Source organism: Podarcis erhardii (assembly GCF_964252035.2).
Source record: "Podarcis erhardii genome assembly, chromosome: W".
In the NCBI taxonomy this organism is placed as follows: Eukaryota; Metazoa; Chordata; class Lepidosauria; order Squamata; family Lacertidae; genus Podarcis; species Podarcis erhardii.
Window position 1 is genome coordinate 560476 of NC_138506.1, and position 26751 is coordinate 587226.

At 41.2% G+C, this 26751-nt stretch overlaps 1 protein-coding gene and 1 long non-coding RNA gene across 2 annotated transcripts in view; one reads left to right on the plus strand and one right to left on the minus strand.

Annotated features, from left to right (window-relative positions):
• Positions 1-26751, minus strand: part of LOC309333255 — a 191258-nt gene that overhangs the window by 154783 nt on the left and 9724 nt on the right. The gene's annotated exons all lie outside the window — the stretch shown is intronic.
• Positions 1-26751, plus strand: part of LOC309333130 (putative helicase senataxin) — a gene marked incomplete at both ends in the record, with an annotated part of 33056 nt that overhangs the window by 4232 nt on the left and 2073 nt on the right. Inside the window, 2 exons of the mRNA XM_081846553.1 lie at positions 24317-24419; positions 25268-25426. Of these exons, the coding sequence (XP_081702679.1) occupies positions 24317-24419; positions 25268-25426 (262 nt within the window). The remainder of the gene's footprint in view (positions 1-24316; positions 24420-25267; positions 25427-26751) is intronic.

Here is a 26751-nt window from a genome sequence, read left to right on the forward strand (position 1 = left end):
CCTTTGGGTTCGGTCAGTCAGCCAGTTACAAATCCACTGAGTGGTAGCATAGTCAAGTCCGCATTTTACCAGCTTCTTTACAAGAATATCATGGGGCACCTTGTCAAATGCCTTGCTGAAATCAAGGTAGGCTACATCCACTGCGTTCCCTTCATCTACCAGGCTTGTAATTCTGTCAAAAAACGAGATCAGGTTAGTCTGACATGACTTATTTTTCAGAAATCCATGCTGACTATTGGTGATCACAGCATTCCTTTCTAGGTGCTCACAGACTGTTTGCTTAATGATCTGCTCCAGAATCTTCCCTGGTATTGATGTCAGACTGACTAGGCGGTAATTATTTGGGTCCTCTCTTTTCCCCTTTTTGAAAATAGGGACAACATTTGCCCTCCTCCAGTCTGCCGGGACTTCGCCTGTTCTCCAGGAATTCTCAAAGATGACTGCCAGTGGTTCTGAGATCACATCTGCCAGTTCTTTTAATACTCTTGGATGCAGTTCATCTGGCCCTGGAGACTTGAATACATCTAAACTAGCCAAGTATTCTTGTACTATCTCCTTAGTTATTCTGGGCTGTGTTTCCTCTGCTGAATCATTTGCTCCAAATTCTTCAGGTCGGGCATTGTTTTCTTTATCGGAGAAGACTGAGGCAAAGAAGGCATTGAGGAGTTCAGCCCTTTCTGTGTCCCCTGTTTGCATTTCACCATCTTCTCCTCTGAGTGACCCCACTGTTTCTTTGTTCTTCCTTTTGCTACGAACATACCCATAAAAGCCCTTTTTGTTGCTTTTAACCTCTCTAGCAAGCCTGAGTTCATTCTGTGCTTTAGCTTTTCTGACTTTGTGTCTACACGTGCTGGCTATTTGTTTGAATTCCTCTTTGGTGCTTTCCCCCCTTTTCCATTTTTTGTTTTTTTTAAATAAATATTTATTGAGATTTTTAAATACAAATGCAAAATTAGTAAACAATATAACATGTTTCATAACATAATTTCATAACTTCTTTGGACTCCCTCACGTCTCCCACTCCCACTTACATCATTATAAATTTTTGCCAGCAATTTATCAACTTGTTTGCATTCTTATGTCCCGCTCATTTAAATATAATTTAATAATTCTCCAAAAAGTTTATATTTTCCTCAGTCTCACTTATCATCCTAATTCCAACTATTTTAATGGTGCTCAGTTGTTTGTGATCTAGCATCCTTATTAACATTCAACCAAATTACAATATTTTTGTAGATAAATCTTGAATTTCTTCCAGTCTTCTTCAACCCTCTCCTCTCCCAGGTTTCGGATTCTGCCGGTCATCTCAGCCAGTTCCATATAGTCTATCAGTTGCATCTGCCATTCTTCCAGTGTGGGTAGATCTTGGGTTTTCCAATATTTAGCGATGAGTATCCTTGCTGCCGTTGTTGCATACAAGAAAAAAGTTCTGTCCTTCTTTATCACCCTCTGGCCGACAATACCCAGAAGAAAGGCCTCTGGTTTCTTAAGGAAGGTATACTTAAATACCTTTTTCAACTCATTATATATCATTTCCCAGAAAGCCTTCACTCTAGGGCACGTCCACCAGAGGTGAAAGAATGTTCCTTCATTTTCTTTACATTTCCAACATTTATTATCAGACAGATGGTATATTTTGGCAAGTGTAACTGGGGTCATGTACCATCTATATATCATTTTCATTACATTTTCCTTCAAAGCATTACAAGCAGTGAAGTTCAACCCAGTGGTCCACAACCTTTCCCAGTCTTCAAACATGATATTATACCCAATGTCCTGTGCCCACTTTATCATAGCCGATTTAACCGTTTCGTCTTGTGTGTTCCATTTTAACAGCAAGTTATACATTCTTGAAAGTACCTTAGTCTTAGGTTCTAACAGTTCTGTTTCCAATTTCGATTTCTCCACCTGGAACCCTAACTTTTTGTCATTTTTAAAGACTTCTTTAATCTGAGCGTAGTGTAACCAGTCTCGCACTTTATCCTTTAATTTCTCCAAACTCTGCAATTTCCAATTGTCTCCATCTTTTTCTAGTATTTCCCAATATTTTGGCCATTTGGCCTCCATATTGGGTCTTTTTCGGGCCTTAGCTTCCAGAGGTGAAAGCCACCTTGGAGTTTTGTTTTCCAATAAGTCTTTATATTTTGTCCAGACATTAAACACTGCTTTTCTGACAATATGGTTCTTAAAGGCCTTATTGATCTTAACCTTGTCATACCATAAGTATGCATGCCAACCAAAAGCGTTATTAAAACCTTCCAGGTCCAATACGTCAGTGTCTTCGAGAAGTAGCCAATCTTTTAGCCAGCAGAAAGCTGCGGCCTCATAATACAACTTTAGGTCTGGCAGGGCAAAGCCCCCTCTTTCTTTCGCATCAGTTAATATCTTAAACTTAATTCTGGGCTTTTTGCCCTGCCAGACAAACTTAGAGATGTCTCTCTGCCACTTCCGGAAGCACTCCGTCTTGTCCACAATCTGCAGTGTTTGGAACAAAAACAGCATTTTTGGCAATACATTCATCTTGACAGCAGCAATTCGGCCTAACAAAGAAAGTTTCAGTTTTGTCCAACTATCTAAGTCTCTCTTAATTTCTGACCAACATTTTTCATAGTTATCCTTAAATAGACTCAGATTTTTTGCTGTTATGTTTACCCCTAGGTACTTTACTTTTTTAACCACTTTTAATTCTGTCTCTCTCTGAAACCGTTCTGACTCTGTATCTGTCAAATTTTTTTCCAATACCTTGGTTTTCTGTTTCTTTAATTTAAAACCCGCTACCCGACCAAAGTCTTGAATCAATTGTAATACTCTTTTCGTACTAGATTCTGGCTCCTGCAGGGTCAAAACTAGGTCATCTGCAAAAGCTTTAAGTTTATATTGTTTCGCTCCGACCCCCTTTTCCATTTTTTGTACACATCCTTTTTTAATCTTAACTCAGTTAAAAGTTCTTTAGATAGCCACCCTGGCTTCTTTAGGCACCTTCCATGTTTCCGTCTCATTGGTATTGCCTGAAGTTGTGCTTTTACTATCTCCCTCTTAAGAAACTCCCAGCCATCATGAACTCCCTTTCCTTTTAGTATTACTGTCCATGGGATCTCACCCAGCATTTCCCTAAGTTTTATGAAGTCGGCTTTCTTAAAGTCAAGAAATTGAGTCCTAGTATGCTTGGCTGCTCCTTTCCGCTGTATAGTAAACTTCAGAAGAGCATGATCACTCGCGCCTAATGATCCTTCCACTTCTACTCCACTAACCAGGTCATCAACATTGGTTAGGACCAGATCTAAAATGGCTGTTCCTCTTGTTGCTTCTCCCACTTTCTGGACAACGAAGTTATCTGCAAGGCCAGTGAGGAATCTGTTTGACCTTATGCTCTTGGCTGAGTTTGACATCCAGCAAATATCCGGGTAATTGAAGTCCCCCATTACTACTATCTCCCTTCCTTTTGCATGCTTGGCCATCTGTTCCAGGAAGGCATCATCTATGTCCTCCGTTTGGCTTGGGGATCTATAGTAAACTCCCACAATGAGGTCCCTGTTATTCTTCTCTCCCTTAATTTTGACCCAAATGCTCTCACTTTGGCTTTGAGGTTCTAAATCTTGGATCTCTTCACAGGTATACACATCCCTGACATATAACGCCACTCCTCCTCCTTTCTTGTCTGGTCTGTTTCTCTGAAATAGATTGTATCCCTCCATTATTACATTCCAGTCGTGGGACTTATCCCACCAGGTTTCAGTGATGCCTATTATGTCATATTTAGTTTGCTGTACCAAGAGCTCAAGCTCATCTTGTTTATTACCCATGCTTTGCGCATTAGTGTACAGACATTGAAGTCCATTAATCATTCCCCCGTGTCTCTTATTTAAGGATTTTTTCCTCCCACCACTAGGTCTACATGCTGTTTGCTCCATTTGGTCTATGACATTTGGATGATCATCGTCATCAATTGATAGACTCCTACCTTCAGGAGCACTGCCTCCCTCCCCCACGTTAGTCAGTTTAAAGCCCTCCTGATGAGGTTTCTGAGATTTTTCGCAAAAACATTCCTCCCAACCGTTGTGAGGTGCAGCCCATCGCTTGCCAGAAGTCCATCTTCAAGAAACCGCAGACTGTGATCTAAGAATCCAAACCATTCCTGTTTACACCATTTGCGAAGCCAGCTGTTCACTTCCACTATTTTCCCCTCTCTCCCTGGGCCACGTCGTTCAACTGGGAGGACAGATGAGATGACAATTTGTGCATTTAATTGCTTCAATTTCCTGCCCAGAGCCTCATAGTCTCTTTTGATCTTCTGGAGGCTATTGCTTGCAGTGTCATTGGTTCCCACATGAACCAAGAGGAAGGGGTATTTGTCAGTGAGTTTTATGATTCCTTGCAGTCGTTCAGTTACATCTTGGATCTTAGCCCCGGGGAGACAGCACACTTCCTGAGACATCTTTTTTTTTATTAAATAATATTTATTAAATTTTGTTTGACAATAAATATATATAAAAACATATCAATTTCAGATATCATCATTTCATAAACATCCTTGGACTTCCTCACGCCTCTTGTTCCTACTCTCTAGACTCATAAGTTTTACCAGCAAATTATTAACTTAATTTAGTTTATCTAATTAAAATTTCCCAATATTCAAATCTCAAATTTAATCTTTTAGATTTCTTTTGTCAAAGGTTAATTATAGGATACCATTTATCCACAATTTATCTTATTTTTCAATTACATTGACTTTTATACATAAAGGTTATTAATTTGTTAGAGCCTTGATGTTACAGATCTTACATTTTTCTTAACATTCATACAGTTTACAATGCTTTTGCAGATAGTCTTTAAACTTCTTCCAGTTCTCCTCCTCCAATTCTTCTCCCTGGTCTCGGATTCTGCCAGTCATCTCATCCAGTTCCATATAGTCCATCAGTTGCATCTGCCATTCTTCCAGTGTGGGCAAGTCTTGAGTTTTCCAGCCTTTAGCAATAAGTATCCTTGCTGCTGTTGTAGCATACATAAAAAAGGTTCGGTCCTTCTTTTGAACACTCTGGCCGACAATGCTGAGGAGGAAGGCCTCTGGTTTCTTAAGAAAGGTATACTTAAATACCCTTTTCAGCTCGTTATATATCATTTCCCAGAAAGCCTTCACTCTAGGGCACGTCCACCAGAGGTGAAAGAATGTTCCTTCAGCCTCTTTACACTTCCAACATTTATTATCAGGCAAATGATATATCTTTGCAAGCTTGACTGGGGTCATGTACCACCTGTATATCATTTTCATAATGTTTTCTTTCAAGGTATTACATGCCGTAAATTTCATACCGGTGGTCCATAACTTTTCCCAGTCAGCAAACATGATGTTGTACCCTATGTCCTGTGCCCATTTTATCATAGCTGATTTGACCGTTTCATCCTGTGTATTCCATTTTAGCAGCAAGTTATACATTCTTGAAAGTATCTTAGAGCTGGGTTCTAACAGTTCTGTTTCTAACTTTGATTTTTCCACCTGAAATCCTATCTTTTTGTCCAACTTAAAGACTTCTTTAATCTGAGCATAATGTAACCAATCTCACACTTCCCGAGACATCTTGTCAGGCCCACAGATCACTGCTTCTGTTCCCCTCAGTAGGGAATCCCCTATCACCACTACACGCCTCCTCTTAGGTTTGGTCGGGGTTCTTCCGTGATCTGTCCGTTCCAAGGTCGCCTGCACATTCCCTGAGGACTGACTTTGTTGCTTGTCTTCATATACCTGATCGACTGTAACGAGGGAGAGATCCTCAAATGGAGTCTGCTCTTCGTCTTCCATGCTAGGGGAGAGGACCTCAAAGCGATTGTGTATTTCTAAACAATCAGAGCGAACCCTGGGCTTCCTACTTCTTTGAGTCACGTTTCTCCATATATCTGGCTCCTGTGTTGGTGAACTAGCCTCCTTCTCAGGGGAGTCCCCTGTCTCCTCCTTGGTGGAGACGGTGTGCTCTGTTGCTTCCAAGAAGAGCTCCAGCTCTCTAATTCTTTGGAGCGTAGCTACACGTTCCTCCAGTTGCTGGACTTTGTCTTCTAAGAGGGCAATCAACATGCAATTGCTGCAGGTAAAGCTGCCTGCAACCTTTGGCAAGATGGCAAACATTGCGCAGGAACCGCAGGCGACTGCAACTGTTCCCTCACCCTCCATCTTGAGAACGTGTCATTGGGGGTGGCTACAGCGGTCCTCCATCATAAAAAGCTTGAAGACAGGACAAATAATTCCCCCCAAAAAAACTAGGTCTCCCCCAACAAACGTTTGAGACTAGCTCCCCTAAATCTAAAAGATGGATCAAACTGCGTGCACCGCTGCCCTGCAAGCTCTGATAAGCTCCTCCCACAGCTAATCACCTGCCTCAACAGAAACCCTGCCCCCTCTGACCTTTGCACAGGGAGAGCAGCTAATCAGCCGCAAGAAACACACAAACAATAAAACCCTTTTTGCTCCTTCTTCAGCTGCTGCCCTGCAAGCTCTGATAAGCTCCTCCCACAGCTGTCAGTTTAAACTGCCACTCTTCTTTAGTAGGTGTCTCCTGATTTCGCCATTTTTGTGCATAGAGTACTCTTGCTGCTGTTGTAGCATACAATTGGTTCGTCTGTCTTCTTGAAACATCTGACCCAGCTATCCCTAAGAGAAATGCCTTGGGGTTTTTTGGGAGCATTACCTTATGTAATTTTTTAACCTCATTATAAACCATCTCCCAAAAACTCTTAGCCACTTTACATGTCCACCACATATGGTAAAAAGTGTCTTCTGCTTCTTTACATTTCCAACATAAGCCTGACTCTGATTTGTACATTTTTGCTAGCTTACTCGGTGCCAAGTACCATCTGTGAGTCATTTTCATAAAGTTTTCTTTCAAAACATAACACACTGAGAATTTTATATTCAATTTCTACAGTTTTTCCTATGCCTTCATCTCTATATTGTGCCCACATCGCTAGTTCAGTGGATCATAGCAGATTTATTTATTTCACTCTTTAGTTTCTCATCCTAAAAGCCTCTTATACATCTTGGAAATTAGTTTTTCTCTGTTCTCTAATAACTCTTTTTCAAACTGAGAGCTTTGATTAATAAACCCATGCTTCTTACCTTGTTTAAATACTTCAATCAGTTGATAGTATTGCAACCAATTGATCAACCAATGCTTTTTATCCTCTAACTTCTTAAGCAGGCATAGGCAAACTCGGCCCTCCAGATGTTTTGGGACTACAATTCCCATCATCCCTAGCTAACAGGACCAGTGGTCAGGGATGATGGGAGTTGTAGTCCCAAAACAGCTGGAGGGCCGAGTTTGCCTATGCCTGTTCTTAAGCATCACACCCTCTTCTGTGAGGTCACCCATTTCTTTTTTTTTCTTTTTTAAATATATTTATTTGCTTTTACAGAAAAAAAGAAACATAACAACCACAAAAATGAAGAGAAACAAAAACAGTCACAAATACAAATAGAAAAATAAAAAATAAAAATTCCAACTTTTAAATTTATGCTTACAAAAACTTCCTTTCTTGACTTCCTCATGCCTCCCTTTTTTGTGTTCCTCTTTACCCAATCGTATACAGCAAATCCTTACCTTCTTTCAGAACTCATTTCTAATTATTAAAATCATTCTATTATGTCTCCAAACTTTCCTCCTTATATTTAAACACCTTTAACATATTATTTACTTTTGACATAATATAACTTTAGTCTTTCACCCATTTTCTATTACATTTTTACATATTTTTAAACCTGTATCCCTAATGCCATATTATTTTTATATCCAACATCATTTTAACATTCATAAACTTTGCAGTGTTTCTGCAGATAGTCTTTAAACTTCTTCCAGTCCTCTTCCACCGCTTCTTCTCCCAGGTCTCGGATTCTGCCAGTCATTTCTGCCATCTCCATATAGTCTATTACTTGCATCTGCCATTCTTCCAAGGTGGGCAAATCTTGTGTCTTCCAATGCTTTGCGATAAGTATTCTTGCTGCTGTTGTTGCGTACATAAAAAAGGTTCGGTCCTTCTTTGGCACCAATTGGCCGACTATGCCCAGGAGAAAGGCCTCTGGTTTCTTAAGGAAGGTATACAGTGGTGCCTCGCAAGACGAAATTAATTCGTTCCGCAAGTCTCTTCGTCTTGCGATGCACGGTTTTCCATAGGAATGCATTGAAAATCAATTAATGCGTTCCTATGGAAACCGCCTTCCCCCGACCTCTTCTGGCGGGCGGCATTTTAAAATCGCCCGGGACAGCGGAGGACTTCTCCGCTGTCCGGGCGATTTAAAAGCCCCTGGGAAGGCAAGCAGGGGGGACAAAGACTTTTGCCCCCCGCCTGCCTTCAGAAGAGGTCCAGGACAGGCTTCGCGGACCTCTCCGCAAGCAGCGGGAGCGCTCCTTGCGGAGAGTTGCCAGCGCGCCCAGGCTTCGCGGCCCCGCCGCCCGGCTTCGGGACATCGTTCCGATGCCAGGCGGCGGGGGGAGGCTTTCTCGCCCCGCCGCCTGGCATCGGGACGATGCCCCGAAGCCGGGCGGCGGGGGGAGGCGTTCCTGCCCCGCCGCCCGGCATCGGGACGATGCCCCGAAGCCGGGCGGCGGGGGGAGGCGTTCCCGCCCCGCCGCTCGGCTTCGGGACATCGTTCCGATGCCGGGCGGCGGGGGGAGACTTTCCCGCCCCGCCGCTCGGCTTCGGGACATCGTTCCGATGCCGGGCGGCGGGGGGAGACTTTCCCGCCCCGCCGCTCGGCTTCGGGACATCGTTCCGATGCCGGGCGGCGGGGGGAGGCGTTCCCGCCTCGCCGCCCGGCATCGGGGCATCCTTCCGAAGCCCGGCGGCGGGAGGAGGTGTCCCCGCCCCGCCGCCAGGCTTCGGAGGAGGTCCGAGGACAGCGGGGAAGACGAGCTGCGCTTCCCCACTGTCCCGGAGATTTCCCTATGGGCTGTCGTCTTGCGAAGCAAGCCCATAGGGAAATTCGTCTTGCGAAGCGCCTCCAAGACGGAAAACCCTTTCGTCTAGCGGGTTTTCCGTCTTGCGAGGCGTTCGTCTTGCGGGGCACCACTGTATTTAAATACCTTTTTCAGTTCATTATATATCATCTCCCAGAAAGCCTTAATCTTTGGGCACGTCCACCAGAGGTGAAAGAATGTTCCCTCATTTTCTTTACATTTCCAACATTTATTATCAGGCAGGTGATAAATTTTAGCAAGCTTGACTGGGGTCATGTACCACCTATAAATCATTTTCATAATATTCTCTCTTAAGGCATTACATGCCGTAAACTTCATACACAACTTCCAGGTCCACAACTTTTCCCAGTCAGCAAACATAATGTTATGACCAATGTACTGTGCCCATTTAATCATAGCTGATTTAACTGTTTCATCCAGCAAGTTATACATTCTTGAAAGAATCTTAGTTTTAGGTTCTAACAATTCTGTTTCCAATTTCGATTTTTCCACCTGGAAGCCCAATTTTTTGTCCAAATTATAGGCCTCTCTTATTTGATAATAATGAAGCCAATCTCGCACTTTATCTTTTAATTTCTCAAAACTCTGCAGTTTCAATTTATCTCCTTCTTGTTCTAATATCTCCCAATATTTCGGCCATTTGGCCTCCATATTGAGTCTTTTCAGAGCCTTTGCCTCCATGGGTGACAACCACCTTGGGGTCTTATTTTCCAATAAATCTTTGTACCTTATCCAGACATTAAATAATGCTTTACTGACAATATGGTGTTTGAAAGCTTTGTGCGCTTTAACCTTGTCGTACCACAAATATGCATGCCATCCAAAAGCATTCTTAAAACCTTCCAAATCCAAAATGTCAGCGTTCTCAAGAAGCAGCCAGTCTTTCAACCAGCAGAAAGCCGCTGATTCATAGTAAAGTTTAAAGTCTGGCAGGGCAAACCCCCCTCTTTCCTTCACATCAGTTAATATTTTAAATTTTATTCTGGGCTTTTTGCCCTGCCAGACAAATTTAGAGATGTCTCTCTGCCACCTCTTGAAACAATCCATCTTGTCCACAATCTGCAAAGTTTGAAACAAAAACAACATTTTTGGCAATACATTCATCTTTATAGCTGCAATTCGACCCAACAAGGAAAGCTTCAATTTTGACCAAATTTCTAAATCTTTTTAAACTTCTGACCAACATTTCTCATGGTTATCTTTAAATAAGTTCAAGTTTTTTGCAGTCATATTAATCCCTAGGTATTTCACTTTCTTAGCCACAATTAAACCTGTCTCATTCTGAAACCCTTCTTTTTCCATTGATGTTAAATTTTTCTCTAAAACCTTAGTTTTAAGCTTGTTTAATTTAAATCCTGCCACATGACCAAATTCTTGAATCAATTCTAAAACCCTTTTCGTACTAGATTCTGGCTCCTGTAATGTCAAAACCAGGTCATCTGCGAAGGCCTTCAATTTATATTGTTTAGCTCCGACCTGAATTCCTTTAATCAACCGATCCCTTCTAATCATGTTCAACAGCACCTCCAGGACCGAAATAAAAATTCCTGGTCCCTACTATTGAATGCCTCACTAAACAATGAAACTAAACTATTTTGGCAACTGGTCTCCGACTCAATGAAAAATAGTTCAACAGCCCCCAGCTGTGTCATTCCAGCTCAGGTTTGGGAGAACCACTTCAGAAATATATTTATGGAAAATCCAAACCTCCCTTCCAGTTTACAGGAAGATGACAGGGCACAATTGTCACTGCTCCCTAATTGGAGGCCGGTTACTGTGGAGGAAGTCCATACATTAATTGGGAATCTGAAGAGTGGAAAGGCTCCGGGGAAAGACTTTATCCCAGCTGAGTTGATTACATCAAACCAGCACTGGTGGGCTCCGCTTCTGGCAGCACTCTTTACGGCAGTAAGTAACTCTGGTAAGGTACCATATAGCTGGAAACATGCTATAGTAGTTCCAATCTTTAAGAGAGGCCACCCAAATGTACCTTCCAATTATAGGCCTATTAGCCTGCTCTCAAAAATTGGGAAACTGTATGCCCATTTCCTCAGTAGCAAATTGACAACTTTTCTAAATGAACATAATATACTATCTGAAGCCCAGGCAGCTTTCCATGAGAATCATTCAACAACAGACCATTGTCTAATGCTGTCCTTCCTAGCTGAGAAGTATACCAGACACCTACAGGGTAAACTCTTTGTGGCCTTTATGGACCTGAAATCAGCTTTTGACTCCATCCCCAGATCCCAGCTATGGTCCAAATTGAGTCTGATCCTGAAGGACAAACGACTTCTCTTTCTTATAAAAGCCCTGTACAATGGAACCAAACTGCAGGTCCGATGCGGTCGACAGGGACAGCTATCGAACAGCATCGAGATGACTAGGGGGGTGAGACAGGGTTGTATTTTGGCCCCCACATTGTTCTGTCTATTCTTAAATGACCTAGAAGAGAACTTAATGGACCCAGATGGACACATTCCAAAAATAGGAATGAGAAGGACCCCTTTGTTGTTGTATGCTGATGACGCAGCCATCATCTCGCGTTCCAGGCCGGGCTTGAATTATCTGTTGAGGAAATTTTCTGATTACTGTTCTGGAAATGGTTTATCCATTAATTATGAAAAATCTAAAATCTTAGTCTTCGAAAGAAGATTCTCCCAGTCTAAATGGGTGCTGGATGGCCATAACCTTGAACAGGTAAAATACTTCAGTTACCTAGGGCTCACATTCCATCATACAAGATCTTGGAAGCACCATTGGCAAACCTCCCTTCAAAAGGCGGAGATTACAAAGCTAGCCATACATAGATTCTTCTTCACAAAGGGCGGCAAATATGTTCCAGCAGCCTTAAGGGTTTTCAACGCAAAGCCCGTTTCCCAACTCCTGTATGCAGCAAATGTCTGGCATAATGGGGACCTGCCAAAGCTAGATGGCTTTCAGGCAAAATTTATACGATCTCTGCTGCAGGTACCTAATTGCGTCCCCAACTCCGTACTTTTGTTGGAAGCTGGTGAATGCCCAATTTCAGCTAGAGCGTGGTGGGCTGCCCTAAGACATTGGCTCAGGATTTCAGTGTTTAATCTAGGGAAGGGTCTGTACCAACATTTGACCAATGAGGAATTTGTCAGCAAATGGCAGAAAACCATGGCTAAAAAAGCCACCTCTATTGGTCTGTCTCCCCCCCAACTGTATTACCTGGGCTATGAAGGCGCCCAAAAGGCTTTAAAGCAAAGATTATGGGACAATGCACACAGTGACTTGCGATCTCGATCACATGCAGTCTGTAGTCCACTGGCAGCAGGAGTTCAATATGGGCATGTCTTTGAGTTAACATCTTACATCAAAAACCTGACAGTACCTAACTATCGAAGGCTTTTTACCAAGGCCAGACTGAATGTCTTCCCCTCTGCAGTGCTGGATGGTAGGTTGAGAGGAGTTCCCTACCAGGACAGACTTTGCTCGTGTGCTCAAGACATCGATTCCATAAATCATATTTTGTTACATTGTCCGAAGTTTGAGCAGGCCAGGGCTGAATTGATTCTACCCTTGCTGGTGCCTTTCCCGGGAAAGTCAGAGGCTCACTATGTCAGGTTCCTACTGGAAGACCGGACAAAAGCTAGAACTTTGGCAGTGGCAAAGTTTCTATCGGTGGTTGCAAGAACAAATGAGCCCTATATTCCAAACAAAGTGCTTGATTAACCTGAAGGTAGGCTGTATGAACTCTGTATTGATTTGTAATGTTTTGTTGGTCTCTGGACCGTAATAAAGATTGTTGAAATAAATAGTAATGGAGAGATAGGGCAGCCCTGACGTGTTCCTTTTTCTATCTTAAATTCTTCTGTCACCACATTGTTAACTATCAGTTTTGCTTTTTGCATCTATACCATTTTCAAACCCCTGTCCCACTCCCATTCCCTTAAGATTTTTCTTCATAAAGTTCCCAGAAATATTATCAAAGGCCTTCTCCGCATCAATAAAAATTAATACTGCTTTTGTATTAATATTCGTTTGCAGCAACTCCAAAATATCAATTATGTTCCTTGTATTGTCAGACAAATGTTTGCCTGGTAGAAAGCCTGCCTGATCCTTATGTATCACTTCAGTTAACACTCTTTTTAATCTACTGGCTAAAATATCTGCAAAAAATTTGTAATCCACATTTAAAAGGGAAATGGGACGGTAGTTCTTAAGTTGTGTCTTTTCAGATTCTGTTTTCGGTATTAGTGTGATGAAAGCTTCTTTCCACGACTCCGGCGCCTTCTTCCCCTCCATAATTTCATTACAGACCTCCTTTAGTGGTTGAATTAAATAGTCTTTCAAAGTCCTATAGTACTTGGAGGTTAGCCCGTCCGGCCCTGGAGACTTGCCCAGTTGCATATTCTGAATGGCACTTTCAATCTCCTGTTCTGTAATTTTATAGTTCAACATTATCTTATTTTCTTGAGATATTTTTTGTAATCCATTAGTTCTTAAAAATTGGTCTATATCAGTCTCTTTCTGTGGCCCTTGAGTATAAAGTTGTTTAAAGTATCTCTGGAAGCACTTTCTAATCTCCTATAGGTCACCCATTTCTTTCCCATGTTTTGTTTTTTTCTGTGAAATTGCTTTTTTAATTACATTTTTCAAAAATATTTTGACAAAAATGCAGATCCAGTATTTTCAAACAAATACCATATTTTTTGCCCCATAGGACGCGGCGCCCTATAGGACGCACCTAGGTTTTTTTGGGGGGGGGGGTTAAAGAAAAAAATCCCCCCCCCAGGCACAGGGCTGGCGCGGGGGAAGCCCGAGCTTCCCCCGACCCCAGCCCCCAGAACAGCCTGCTATCCGCAAGCCTAGGGAGCCGCGCCGGTCTGTTTGGTTTAAGTTAATCCTGCTAATGAACTTACATGTGTGCAATAACATTTCCAGTAAGTCTTTATACTTCTCTCAGACTCTATATAAGTTCTTCCTGAGTACATGATTTGAGAACTTTTTATATATCGTCGCTTTACCATACCATAAACATACGTCCCTGCTAAATTTATTACCGTATCCTTCTAGATCTAGCAATTGTGTATTATCAATACAATCAAAAGTCTGGCATTGCAAAGCCACCTCTATGTTTAGTATCCATCAAAATGTTATGCTTTATTCTTGGCTTTCTCCCCGCCAGACAAATATTGAAATATCTCTTTGCCATTCCTTAAAGCAGCTTGTGTTATTTATTATTGGTATTGTTTGGAATAAGAATAACATCTTAGGTAAAATATTCATCTTTATGGCTGAATCCTTCCTAAAAATGAAAGTTTCGTCCTCCCCAATTAAACTTAAGCCACACCTGCACATACATTTAAATCAGTATTGTACCACTTTAAACAGTCTTGGCTTCCCCCAAAGCATCTTGGGAACTGTAGTTCATTAACGGTGTCAAGAAGAGGCTCCTATTGCTTGATTGTTAAACCACTCTAGAAATTGTAGCTCTGTGTGAGAGGAAAAGGGCTCTCCTAACAACTCTCAGCATCCTTGACAAACTCCATTTCCCAGGATGCCTATGTCAGGGACATGGCTGAATCGAATGCCGGGGAAGAGTCCGACTCTGGAGACCAAAGATTGCAGACAGAGCAGGAGGAGGTGGGCTCGACCCCCTTTCATCAAGAGTTCCCTGACTCAGCTAGAGAAAGGGGAGGGGGAGAGATAGACGGCAGTGGGAGGGTTGCTAAGCAACCAGCAGAAAGGCAGTGGACAGGGAGTTCTTCTTTTGAGAGCTGAAAAGGTTAGAATGCAACGGAAGTGCAAAAGGGGAAAGGCTGGACTTTGGCATCCTTCTTGCTGTGACAAGGGCGGAGACTTAAGAGTGACCAGCTTGTTTCTTTTTTTCCTTTTTTAATTTTTTTTTTCAATGCATAATCATAACAAAAATAATACTATACAAACAAAAAAGAACGGAACATACAAAAAAAACAGAAAAGAAAAAGCAAAAAAAAAAAAAGCCAAAGGAAACAAAACACTAAACATGGAAAAGCAAAACACTAAAAATGGAAAAGCACACATCTACAGAAAAAAACCATATCATTACGTAAATATACACATATTGACTTCCTTCCTTTGTTCTAAGACCTCAAAAAATTTATTCTTACTATATTGTTGTGTCTGGTTAGATTACATCTATCTTTGTACTTTTTTTTTAAACACCATTTTTCCCCCTTTAACCCTGTAAAGCATCATTCATTACATACCAATATACTTACTCCAGAACAATGTTTTTTCATATACTCTTTAGCACAACCCCATTATTTTAATAATTTCTGGTCCGATTGTCCCCTTATGAATGCTGTGAGTCTTGCCAGATTTATGTATTCACAAAATTTAATTTGCCAATCTTTCACTGATGGAATTTTTCTCCCTTTCCAGTTTTTTGCTATAAGCATCCTGGCAGCTGTTGTTGCATAAAGGAATACTTTCCTTTGATTGTCGGGGATATAATTTGTAATTAAACCTAAAAGGAATGCCTCCGGTTTTTTACTGAAAGATATTTTAAACATCTTTTTGAGTTCTTCATAAATTTCGTTCCAGAATTGTTTGATAGGTCAGCATTCCCACCACATGTGAAACATTGTTCCTATTTCTTTTTTACATCTCCAACAGGTATTCAATTTTAATTTGTAAATTTTAGCCAGTTTTACCGGAGTTAAGTACCATTGGTACACCATTTTCATAAAATTTTCTCTTATTGTATAACATGCTGTCAGAGCTGCCTCTAGGTCCCAGCTCACAGAGGACCAACGCCAGGCTGATGTTATGTACAAAAGTCTTTATTGAAGTTTAATTTCCATTTTAAAGCCAGAGCGTGCAGCCCTACGTCTAGACTCTAGATCGGCGAAGTCCCGTCTGAGTCTCCGCCCCTTCCACACCAGTTTAAGATCCTAGCCCTGCTCCACCTCCTGCGCTGCTCTCTTCTCCTCTGGGTCCTCCTGCCCTCTGGGGCATTGCCCTTTCTGGACTCTTCCGACGCTGAGTCGCTTAGCTCCTCCCCCTGCCTCCGGCGTGCTTTAGGACCCGGTTCCCAATCCTCACTCTCTGCTGTCCCGCGCTCCTGTACATTTGAACTTGCTTCTCGCGCCAACCCAGTGACCTTTCTCCTAACCGTTACACTACTTCTATCACTGCTTCCCTCTTCCGTGACACTGGCCGGATCTGACCTCCCTTCCGTTGTCCGACTCTCCAAGGGAGGCGTGGAAGGTTCTGCCTCGTCTCCTCTCCCTGGTGGGGAAAGCACTGGCCCCGATGCCTGGGACTCTTCCCCCCCACTCTGCTCTGGTGGGGAAGCTGGTCCTGATTTCCAACTACTGCTCTGGGAGTCCCTGCTGCCCCCTTGCTCCTGAGGCGTTCCCCTTGGGACCCCCCTGCCCCTGGCCACTGGCGCTCCCTTCTGTGAATCTTCCGATTCGCTGGAGAGGCTCATGGAATCCCTCGGACCACTGTCCCCTCCTACGCTCCCTTCGGATTCCTCCCCCTCGCTCTCCATCTCCCATCTTCCCTGTGCCTCAGCTCCTGAGCCCCTGACACATGCCGTGAATTTAATATCATATTTCCATAATTTCTCCCATTGGTCCAGCCGAATTACATATCCTATATCACATGCCCATTTGATCATAACTTCTTTTACATCTTCATCCTTGAATTCCCATTCTAATAATAAATTATACATTTTGGATATATTCTTTTTTGAGTTTTGTAATAATACTTTTTGTAATTTTGATTCTTCTTTTTCAAATCCTATTATTTTATCCTGGTTGAATATTTGTTCAATTTGGTGATATTGTAACCATGTGGTACAGTATTGGGTCACCTCATCGTATGGTCTTAGTTTTAATTGGCGCTGTTCCTCCTTTAGGAGCTGCTGGTGTGTTGCCATTCTTCCTATAGTATTTTTCTTTTTAACCGATATTACTTCTAGCGGTGAGACCCACAATGGGGTTTTCGGTTCTAACAACCTTCTATGTCTCACCCAGACCTTGTATAATGCATTTCTAATTACGTGGCTTAGAAATTCTTTATGGACTGCCACTTTGTTACAAATTAGATAGGCATGCCAACCGTATCTGTTGTTCCATCCCTCCAAATCCAAAATGTCACTGTTATCCAATTTGATCCAATCCTTGCTCCAAGTAAAGCATGCCGCATCGTAATATAGTCTCAGGTCTGGGAGTCCAAAACCTCCCTGCTCTTTTATGTCAGTTAATAATTTATGTTTGATCCGTGGCTTTTTGCCTTGCCATATAAACTTTGTTAGGTCCGTTTTCCATTTTTTTAAACAATCATCTTTACCTATTATGGGAATCATTTGAAAAAGGAACAGGGGTTTTGGTAAAATATTCATTTTAATAGCCGAAATTCTACCCCAGAGTGTTAAATTCAATCTTGTCCAAGATTCCATTTCTCTTTTTGTTTCTTCCCAATTTTTTTTATAATTATCTTCAAACAAATTTATATTTTTCATTGTTATTTGTATTCCTAAATATTTAACTTTTTTTACAATTTGTAATCCAAATTTTTCACCAGTTCCTTTTTCTCTTGATCTCCCATGGTTTTTACCATTAGTTTCGTTTTTTCTTTATTCAAAGCAAAACCTGAGACCCTTCCAAAGTTTCCCATTTTTTCTAGAGCCTTTGCTATGCTTTCCTTTGGATTTTCCACCATTAAGACTAAATCATCTGCAAATGCCCTTATTTTGTATATTTTCTCTCCTAGGGATATTCCATTTATTTCTTGATCCAGTCTGATTTCTTGATTTAATATTTCCAAAACCAAAATGAATAATAATGGTGAAAGTGGGCACCCTTGTCTGGTGCCCTTCTGTATTTTAAAATAATCAGTCGTGTCATTATTTAATATTATGTTTGCTTCTTGTTGTTCATAAATTGCTTTTAGCCCTCTTGTAATTTGGTCTCCCATGTCCATCTGGTCTAATAATATTTTTAGAAATTTCCATGATACTTTGTCAAACGCCTTTTCCGCGTCCACAAAAACAAAGGCTACCTTCTTACTCGGTTTCATGTCTAAATACTTGATCATATCAATCACTGTTCTTATATTATCACTCATTTTCCTGCCCGGCAAGAACCCTGCCTGCTCTTTATTTATACAATCCTGCAAAACTGTCTTTAATCTTGTAGCCAATATTTGTGCATAGATCTTGTAATCATTATTTAGTAATGATATTGGTCTATAATTGGTTATAAACTCTTTATTTCGTCCTTGTTTTGGGATTACTACTATGTGAGCCTGTTTCCAGGTGTTGGGAATCTTCCCATCTTCTAGTATTCAAACAAGATGAATTTTAACAGGGAGAAATGTAAAGTATTGCACTTGGGCAAAAAAAATGAGAGGCACAAATACAAGATGGGTGACACCTGGCTTGAGAACAGTACATGTGAAAAGGATCTAGGAGTCTTGGTTGACCACAAACTTGACATGAGCCAACAGTGTGATGCGGCAGCTAAAAAAGCCAATGCAATTCTGGGCTGCATCAATAGGAGTATTGCATCTAGATCAAGGGAAGTAATAGTGCCACTATATTCTGCTCTGGTCAGACCTCACCTGGAGTACTGTGTCCAGTTCTGGGCACCACAGTTCAAGAAGGACACAGACAAACTGGAACGTGTCCAGAGGAGGGCAACCAAAATGGTCAAAGGCCTGGAAAAGATGCCTTATGAGGAACGGCTAAGGGAGCTGGGCATGTTTAGCCTGGAGAAGAGGAGGTTAAGGGGTGATATGATAGCCATGTTCAAATATATAAAAGGATGTCACATAGAGGAGGGAGAAAGGTTGTTTTCTGCTGCTCCAGAGAAGCGGACACGGAGCAATGGTTCCAAACTACAAGAAAAAAGATTCCACCTAAACATTAGGAAGAACTTCCTGACAGTGAGAGCTGTTCGACAGTGGAATTTGCTGCCAAGGAGTGTGGTGGAGTCTCCTTCTTTGGAGGTCTTTAAGCAGAGGCTTGACGACCATATGTCAGGAGTACTCTGATGGTGTTTCCTGCTTGGCAGGGGGTTGGACTCGATGGCCCTTGTGGTCTCTTCCAACTCTATGATTCTATGATTCTATGATTCTATTCTATTTAAGAGTGTCTTCATAGGTGATAATAATGGTTCCTCTAATTTTTTGTAATGTATTGCGGTAAGACCATCTGGACCTGGGGATTTTCCCAGTTTCATCTTAATTATCGCTTGATGAAGCTCTGTCGTGGTTATTGGGGAGTTTAGATCTTGAATCTTTTCTTTCTTAATTTTAGGTATATCCTTTCCACATAAATACTCTTTTATTTCATCCTCTGTCTCATTTCCTGCTTTATATAGCTTATTATAATATTTTATAAAGCACTTTTTAACTTCCTCAGGATTATCTAAAGTTCTCCCTTCTTCCACTATTTTATCAATCAGTTTTTCCTTTTGTCTTTTTTTCAATTGCCAGGCTAGCATCTTTCCGGGTTTATTTGCAAATTCGAATGACCTTTGTTTCATCCATTTAATATTGTCCTCAATTTCACTATTTAATATTGCTGAGGCCTGGGTTTGTAATATTTTTAGGTTTTGGTTTATTAATTCATTTTTTGGTTGTTTTGTTAATAATTTTTCATTTATTCCTATTTCTTTCCTTATTTGTTCTAGTTTTTGCTCTCTGTTTCTTTTCCTTATTGCACTTTGTTGTATGTAAAAGCCTCTTATGAAAGCTTTACTTGCATCCCATATTGTCCTGATGTCTGTATCCCGTTCTTTATTTAATTCAAAAAATTCTTTCATTAGTTCTTGCGCTTTTTTCACAATCTTTTCGTCATTTAATATTCTTTCATTAAATCTCCATCTTTTATTAGTTTTCTTGTATTCCTTTAATTCTAATGTGACTGGGTTGTGATCTGTAATAATTTTGGTCTGTATTTCTGCTTTTTAAATTTTAGTTGTTAAGTTATTTGATACCCATATGCTGTCAATTCTGCCAGCTGATTTTTTTACTTCCGAGAAATGTGTATACTGTCTTTCTCCTGGGTTTTTATATCTCCATGTGTCAATCAAATTTAAGTTTTCTACCATCTGAAAGAAGGTATCTGGGAATCATAGAATCATAGAGTTGGAAGAGACCACAAGGGCCATCGAGTCCAACCCCCTGCCAAGCAGGAAACACCTGGGAGTCTGCCTTTTTTTGATTTTCTTTCTCTCTCTGTCCTATCTAATTCTATTGATGTGACACTATTTAGGTCTCCCATCAGAATAATATCCTCTTCTATAAATTCCAGTAAATTAGCTTCTACTTTCCTGAAGATTTCTGTTTTGTTACCATTCGGTGCATAAACTCCTACTATAATTAAATGTTCTTTACCTTTTGTTATTTTTACCCCTAATAATCTACCCTCATCATCCTTAAAGATTTTTTTTGCGTCTAGTTTAGGGTTCACATAGATCACAATTCCCCTTTTCTTTTTTACATCTGAGGATATAAATTCTTGACCCAATCTCTTGTTTTCTAAAACCCTTCTGTGATTTCTAGTCACATGGGTCTCCTGCAAGCATATGATATCCCATTGTTCTTTCCTCAATACATGTTCTACTTTATTTCTCTTCCTCTTATCATTTAAACCGTTAACATTCCAAGATATAATTTTTAGATTCATTAATCTTTATTTATTATCTACAATGGTTTCATTGAGTAAATAAAAAAAAGAAAAGAAAAAGAAAAAGAAAAAAACTCAGAAATTTTAGGATTTTGATATTATGTTTCTTCCAATCTCTCCCCCCCCCCCAATACCCATTTGTCTCTCTATGCTTCTTGTGGCGTCTGCGTTGTTTCCTCTCGCTCCAATGTTGGATCTCCAGTTAGTTCTTTTTTGTACTTCCTCCTGAATTTTCCCAGCTCGTCTACTGATCTAAAAGTTTTTCTTCTGTCCTTATATGTGAAGGTGATGCCCTCAGGAAATTCCCACCGGAATCTAATCGAATTCTTCTTGAGTGCTTCTGTTACTGTCTTATAGTTCTGCCTTTTCTTCAAAATTCTTTTTGGGATTTCCTTAAATATTTTGATAGGCCTATCTTCTATTATTAACTTCGCTTGTCCTTTTTGATGTAATATTTTGTCCTTTAAAAGTCTTGAGTTGAAAAAAAATAAACAATCTCCTGGCCCTTTATAAGTGTCCGATCTTTCTGATTTGATCCTGAAAATGTTATCAATATCCAATAGCATCTCTTCTACCTCTATCTCCTGTGATAGTTTCTCTTGAATTTGTTCATCATGAGTTTGTGGGACGCCTCAGAAGCGGAGGACCATCTCCTTCTGACGCATCTCCATCAATGATAAATCATCTAGCAGCTCTTCATGGGCTCTCTTTAGGTCGTTTATTTCTTCCTTCGTTGAATCTTGTGATTTTTTAATGTCCTTATTTTCCATTTGCAATTTCTCCGTCATTTCCTCTTGTTTGGTAGATTTACCCTTGAGTTCTTGTACAGATTTATCCAGTTCTTTATTTTTAAGTGAGAGGTCACTTGTTTGTGTTGTTAAGTCTATTATTAGCTTTGAGTTTTGTTGGATGTTGCCAGCTAGTATGTCCAGCTTATCATTCAGGCTCTTTTCCATCCCCATTATAAGCTCTTTTATGTCAGCATTGGGGTCTGTTTCAGCTGTTGATTGTCTTCTCACTTGTAGACCTGACCCAGATGTCAGTGTAGTTTGGTATTTTTTAGAACCCATATTTGTCTTCTTCCTTTTGGTTCTGATCAAGATATCTTTATTTCAAACCAAGAATTTATATATTCCTAAACTTTGAAAATGCTCTGTTTATAGTCTATAATTTAGTCCTTTTATTTCATCTGTTGGGATTGAAAGTCAGTTAAGATTCCGGTGGTTTTATCAGTTCATCTCAAATATTTAAATTTTTTTTTAAAAAAATAAGAGTAAAAAAAAATTCCAAGTTTTAATATAAATTTAATTAAATATTTTGTTTTAATTTAATTACTTTGGCAGTTATCAGATAAAAATTCCTTCGCAGTATTTAACATCCGTCTTAAGAACTTATTTTCTAGAAGCTGAACTTGGTATTTCAGGTATCCTTTCGTGTATAGCTAGTTTTCTTTATGGTTGTGCTTCAAACATGTGTCTTACCAGCGTTTTTTAAATTATGGGAGTAATTTTATTTTCCGCCACTAGGTGGCGCGATTTTCCAATTTACTTGTGAGGTGGTCCTTCTTGTTTTGTTTCTCTAGCCTCTCTTTGTTGCAGTGACTGTTTCCGCCACTATTCTTCTTCCGGCTTTTTTCCCTTCTGGGGGCGATGACTCACACTCCCCCCCCCCGCCCCATTTTCGCCAGCTGCTTTCTTCCCTATTCCAGTCTTTTCCTCCTTCTTTCTCTCCCTTTGTATATCTCTTCCTCTTCCCTTTCACTTCTTTATCTTAATCTTTATTTTCCCACCGCTGCCTGGTCTTCAAATCTTTTCTATTCCTTCTCTTTTTCCACTGTATCCTCCACGTTCCTCCCCCTCCTTTTCCTTTTTCACTCACCCCTTTGTTTTACGCTGATCTCCTCCTCAATGGACGCTGCTTTGTTGTCACCGCTGCTGCTGCTTGCTATTTCAGCTCCTTGTCTCTCTCAACAGAGCGTCCCCCTGTAGAAGCAGGTACTCAGTATGTCTGTTTTTATTTTCTGCCTCTTTACAAGGCTTATTTTCCACAACTTGATAAGTCTCAGAACGCTGAAGCTCCTCTCTTCATTAGCTTTACTGTCCTTTATAATATTAAGTTAGTCCGTACTCCTTTTATTTTAATTTAAACCAGCGTTATTGCCCTCTTGCTTCAGGAGTACTCTTGATTTTACAGTTTTGGTTTGGAGCAGCCTGATGCTTTCTCATTCGGGTCTAAGGAGCATCTGACGGTTGGGTGTGCGATCTTTTCTGCGCTGAGGTTCTTCCACCTTCCTCCACTTTTTGTGCTGGAACGGCAGAAAACCCCTTTATGTGCTGCTTGGATCTGTTTTCTTCAGTCTGGAAACTCCTCTCAGACCTCTTCAGGGTTTGCGTCGCCCTCGCTTCCCTGTCTTTTTATCCCGTATCTGTGACTGGGAGCGCTCTTACTGCAGCAAAGCGCTTTCCCTGACCCGACGCTAAGCGCACCACGCCAGGAAGTGAGTGACCAACTTGTTTCAAGAGTGTCAGGCTGGGAGCTGCACTCTGGATGTAATGTATTATAAATGTACCATAAAACTGACAGGGAGTCATTAAATCTTATCAAGGGTTGCTTGCCTGTCTGAGATCCTTACAGCCTATGTGGGAAGGAGCCATGGTTGTTTAAAGTGGTATGACAGTGCTTTAAAATGTAGGGTGTGGATGTTGTCTTAGGACAGGAGGTGGGGGAACATCTGTGACCCTCCAGATGTTACTCAACTACAACTCCCATCAGCCCTAGCATATGGCCAGTGGCACCAGGGATGGATGGATGGATGGATGGGCATTGTAGTCCAGCAATATCTGGAAGGCCAAAAGTTAAATTATTATTATTATTAATAATAATAATAATAACCCCACCACTCTGGGCGGCTTCCAACAAAATATTAAAAATACAATAAAACATCAGACATTAAAAACTTCCCTAAACAGATTCCCCACACCAGCCTTTGAAAGGTGTGTCTCGTTCATGCAAAAGGGATTTTTGTAAGCCTAACTGTTGCACTAGTGTAGTAGTGGACTCTAGGGTTTTTTGGCAAGGGGGAGCGGGGTTAAAAGTGTCCCATTTGGGGGTTTTTCGGATGGGGCAGGTGTTGAATGTTTTTGTTTAGTTTTACAAATGTATGCATCAAAATTATGCTAATACATCAATAGACATTTTTTTTAAGCAATACAGTCCTCCCTCCCAATCCCACTAAGCAAGAGCATGTGTATTTAACAAAATACATTGCATCACAATTGTCCATGAGTAGATGGAGGCTGCTAGTTCGATGAATTCCCAAACAGGAAAGTAATAACAGAACATCATATGTCCATAAAATGGTTGGAGTCTTATGTTCAATATAGAGCTTTCATATATTTGGTAAGTTTCTTCATTAATATCACTGTCCATACCTTTTGTCCTCATAAGAAAAGTTGCAAGTTTGCTAAATTTCTCCAGTTTTGTGCCACCAGTTGTTGGGCTGCTGCAAGCAGGGATTTTATTATTTCCTTAGACTGTAACTCATTTTGCTCTCTGTGAAAATCAGTCAATAAAGTTAACTGTGGTGAGCCACAGACTCTCTGGGCCCCATTTATGAGCAGGGAATCCTGCCCAATGGTTTTAGCAGCCCACATGTGGTGGAAGAGCAGTCTCTTAAGCCTATGCTTCCATCTCCCTGCAGATGGCACAGGAGTGGCTAAAGAACCAGAAATCAAAAGAGCAAAGGCCTTTTGAGTTGAATTTGCTGAACTTCAATGCAGACACAAATGAAGCAGATTTTACAAGTGAGTGAGAATTTCACTGCATATAAACAAATGGGAAGTAGAAATGCAGTCCTGTTTTTAATGGTGGTTGTAGTAGATAACAGAAGTGCTTGTGTTAACACTATTGCTGTATTGTTTTTAATACTGATTGGGAGCCGCCCAGAGTGGCTGGGGAAACTCAGCCAGATGGGCGGGGTATAAATAATAAATTATTATTATTATTATTATTACTAGACTGTTGGGGTGAGCAGTCAAGGGCTATTATACTTTATTCTGCCTGTATCCTTTTTGCTTTTCTGCCCAACACAGAATGTTGATGTGTATTTTAGCCTGTTTTCAGTTTCTCGTTGATTTGATTTTTAAAAAATGTTTTAAATAATTTTTTTACCAATTATTTTAATCTTTTGGTAAACTGCTTTGAAGTTGTGAAAAACCAAACAAGCGGTGTATAAATTTTATGAAATAAAATAAACCAATATCTGTGACAAACAAACTGATATCCAGGTGCTGCAAATGATTAAATAAATAATAAATAAAAATCAATATCATTTGATTAAAAAGAAAAAAAGAAAAACGAGGATTGAGGCAAGGTGTGCCTGCTTTATCTCAATACCCAGAATGCTTTCTCTCTCCAAAATGGACCTCAGCAGGTCTCACCAATGAAAAAGCTCATACAACTAAATTGAGTGAATATTTATTAGAATGTGCGACTGGGTAACCAAAAACATCTGGAATTCAAAGTTCAGCTGTAGCAACTTGTGCTCAACATGCCTACTGTTTTATTAAGAGCTTTTGGTAACAACGTAGTTGTATCTGTATGTGGCTAAATGCTTGCATATTTTTGTTCTGTGTTCAAATTACTTCTCCAGTTAACATCTCAAGAAGCAATTTAGAGAAACAGCTGCACCCAAAGGAATGTGACTTGGTGTTCTTAATATTGTCTGAAAAGCAAAACTTCTATAGCAAAGAAGGCAAGGCAGAGAGCTGTCCATTACGCCATGTGGGCTATGTGACTCGGTTTTATACTGGTAGGTGTTTTGTTTTGTTTTGTTTTGTTTTTTTTTAAAAACTAATAAGTAAGTGTACAAAACAATTATGTTAGCCAACCCTTGGTGTCAGTAAGTTATTTGATTTGGGATGGGGGACCCATTTCTGCTATTTCAGCATGAAATTCTGGCTCAGTAATAATAATAATAATAATAATAATAATAATTTATTATTTGTACCCCGCCCATCTGGCTGGGTTTCCCCAGCCACTCTGGGCGGCTTCCAACAGAGATAAAAAATACACTAAAATGTCACATATTAAAAACTTCCCTGAACAGGGCTGCCTTCAGATGTCTTCTGAATGTCAGGTAGTTGTCCATCGCCTTGACATCCGATGGGAGGGCATTCCACAGGGCGGGCGCCACCACCGAGAAGGCCCTCTGCCTGGTTCCCTGCAACTTGGCCTCTCGCAGTGAGGGAACCGCCAGAAGGCCCTCGGAGCTGGACCTCAGTGTCCGGGCAGAACGATGGGGGAGGAGACGCTCCTTCAGATATACTGGACCGAGGCCATTTAGGGCTTTAAAGGTCAGCACCAACACTTTGAATTGTGCTCGGAAACGTACTGGGAGCCAATGTAGGTCTTTCAAGACCGGTGTTATATGGTCTCGGCGGCCGCTCCCAGTCACCAGTCTAGCTGCCGCATTCTGGATTAGTTGTAGTTTCCGGGTCACCTTCAAAGGTAGCCCCACGTAGAGCGCATTGCAGTAGTCCAAGCGGGAGATAACCAGAGCATGTACCACTCTGGCGAGACAGACCGCAGGCAGATAGGGTCTCAGCCTACGTACCAGATGGAGCTGGTAAACAGCTGCCCTGGATACAGATTTGACCTGTGCCTCCATGGACAGCTGTGAGTCCAAAATGACTCCCAGGCTGCGCACCTGGTCCTTCAGGGGCACAGGTACCCCATTCAGGACCAGGGAATCCTCCACACCTGCCCGCCCCTTGTCCCCCAAAAACAGTACTTCTGTCTTGTCAGGATTCAGCCTCAATCTGTTAGCCGCCATCCATCCTCCAACCGCTTCCAGACACTCACACAGGACCTTTACCGCCTTCACTGGTTCTGATTTAAAAGAGAGGTAGAGCTGGGTATCATCTGCATGCTGATGAACACCCAGCCCAAACCTCCTGATGATCCCTCCCAGCGGCTGCATGTAGATGTTGAAAAGCATGGGGGAGAGGACAGAACCCTGAGGCACCCCACAAGTGAGCGGCCAGGGGTCTGAACACTCATCCCCCACCACCACTTTCTGAACACGGCCCAGGAGGAAGGAGCGGAACCACTGTATGACAGTGCCCCCAGCTCCCA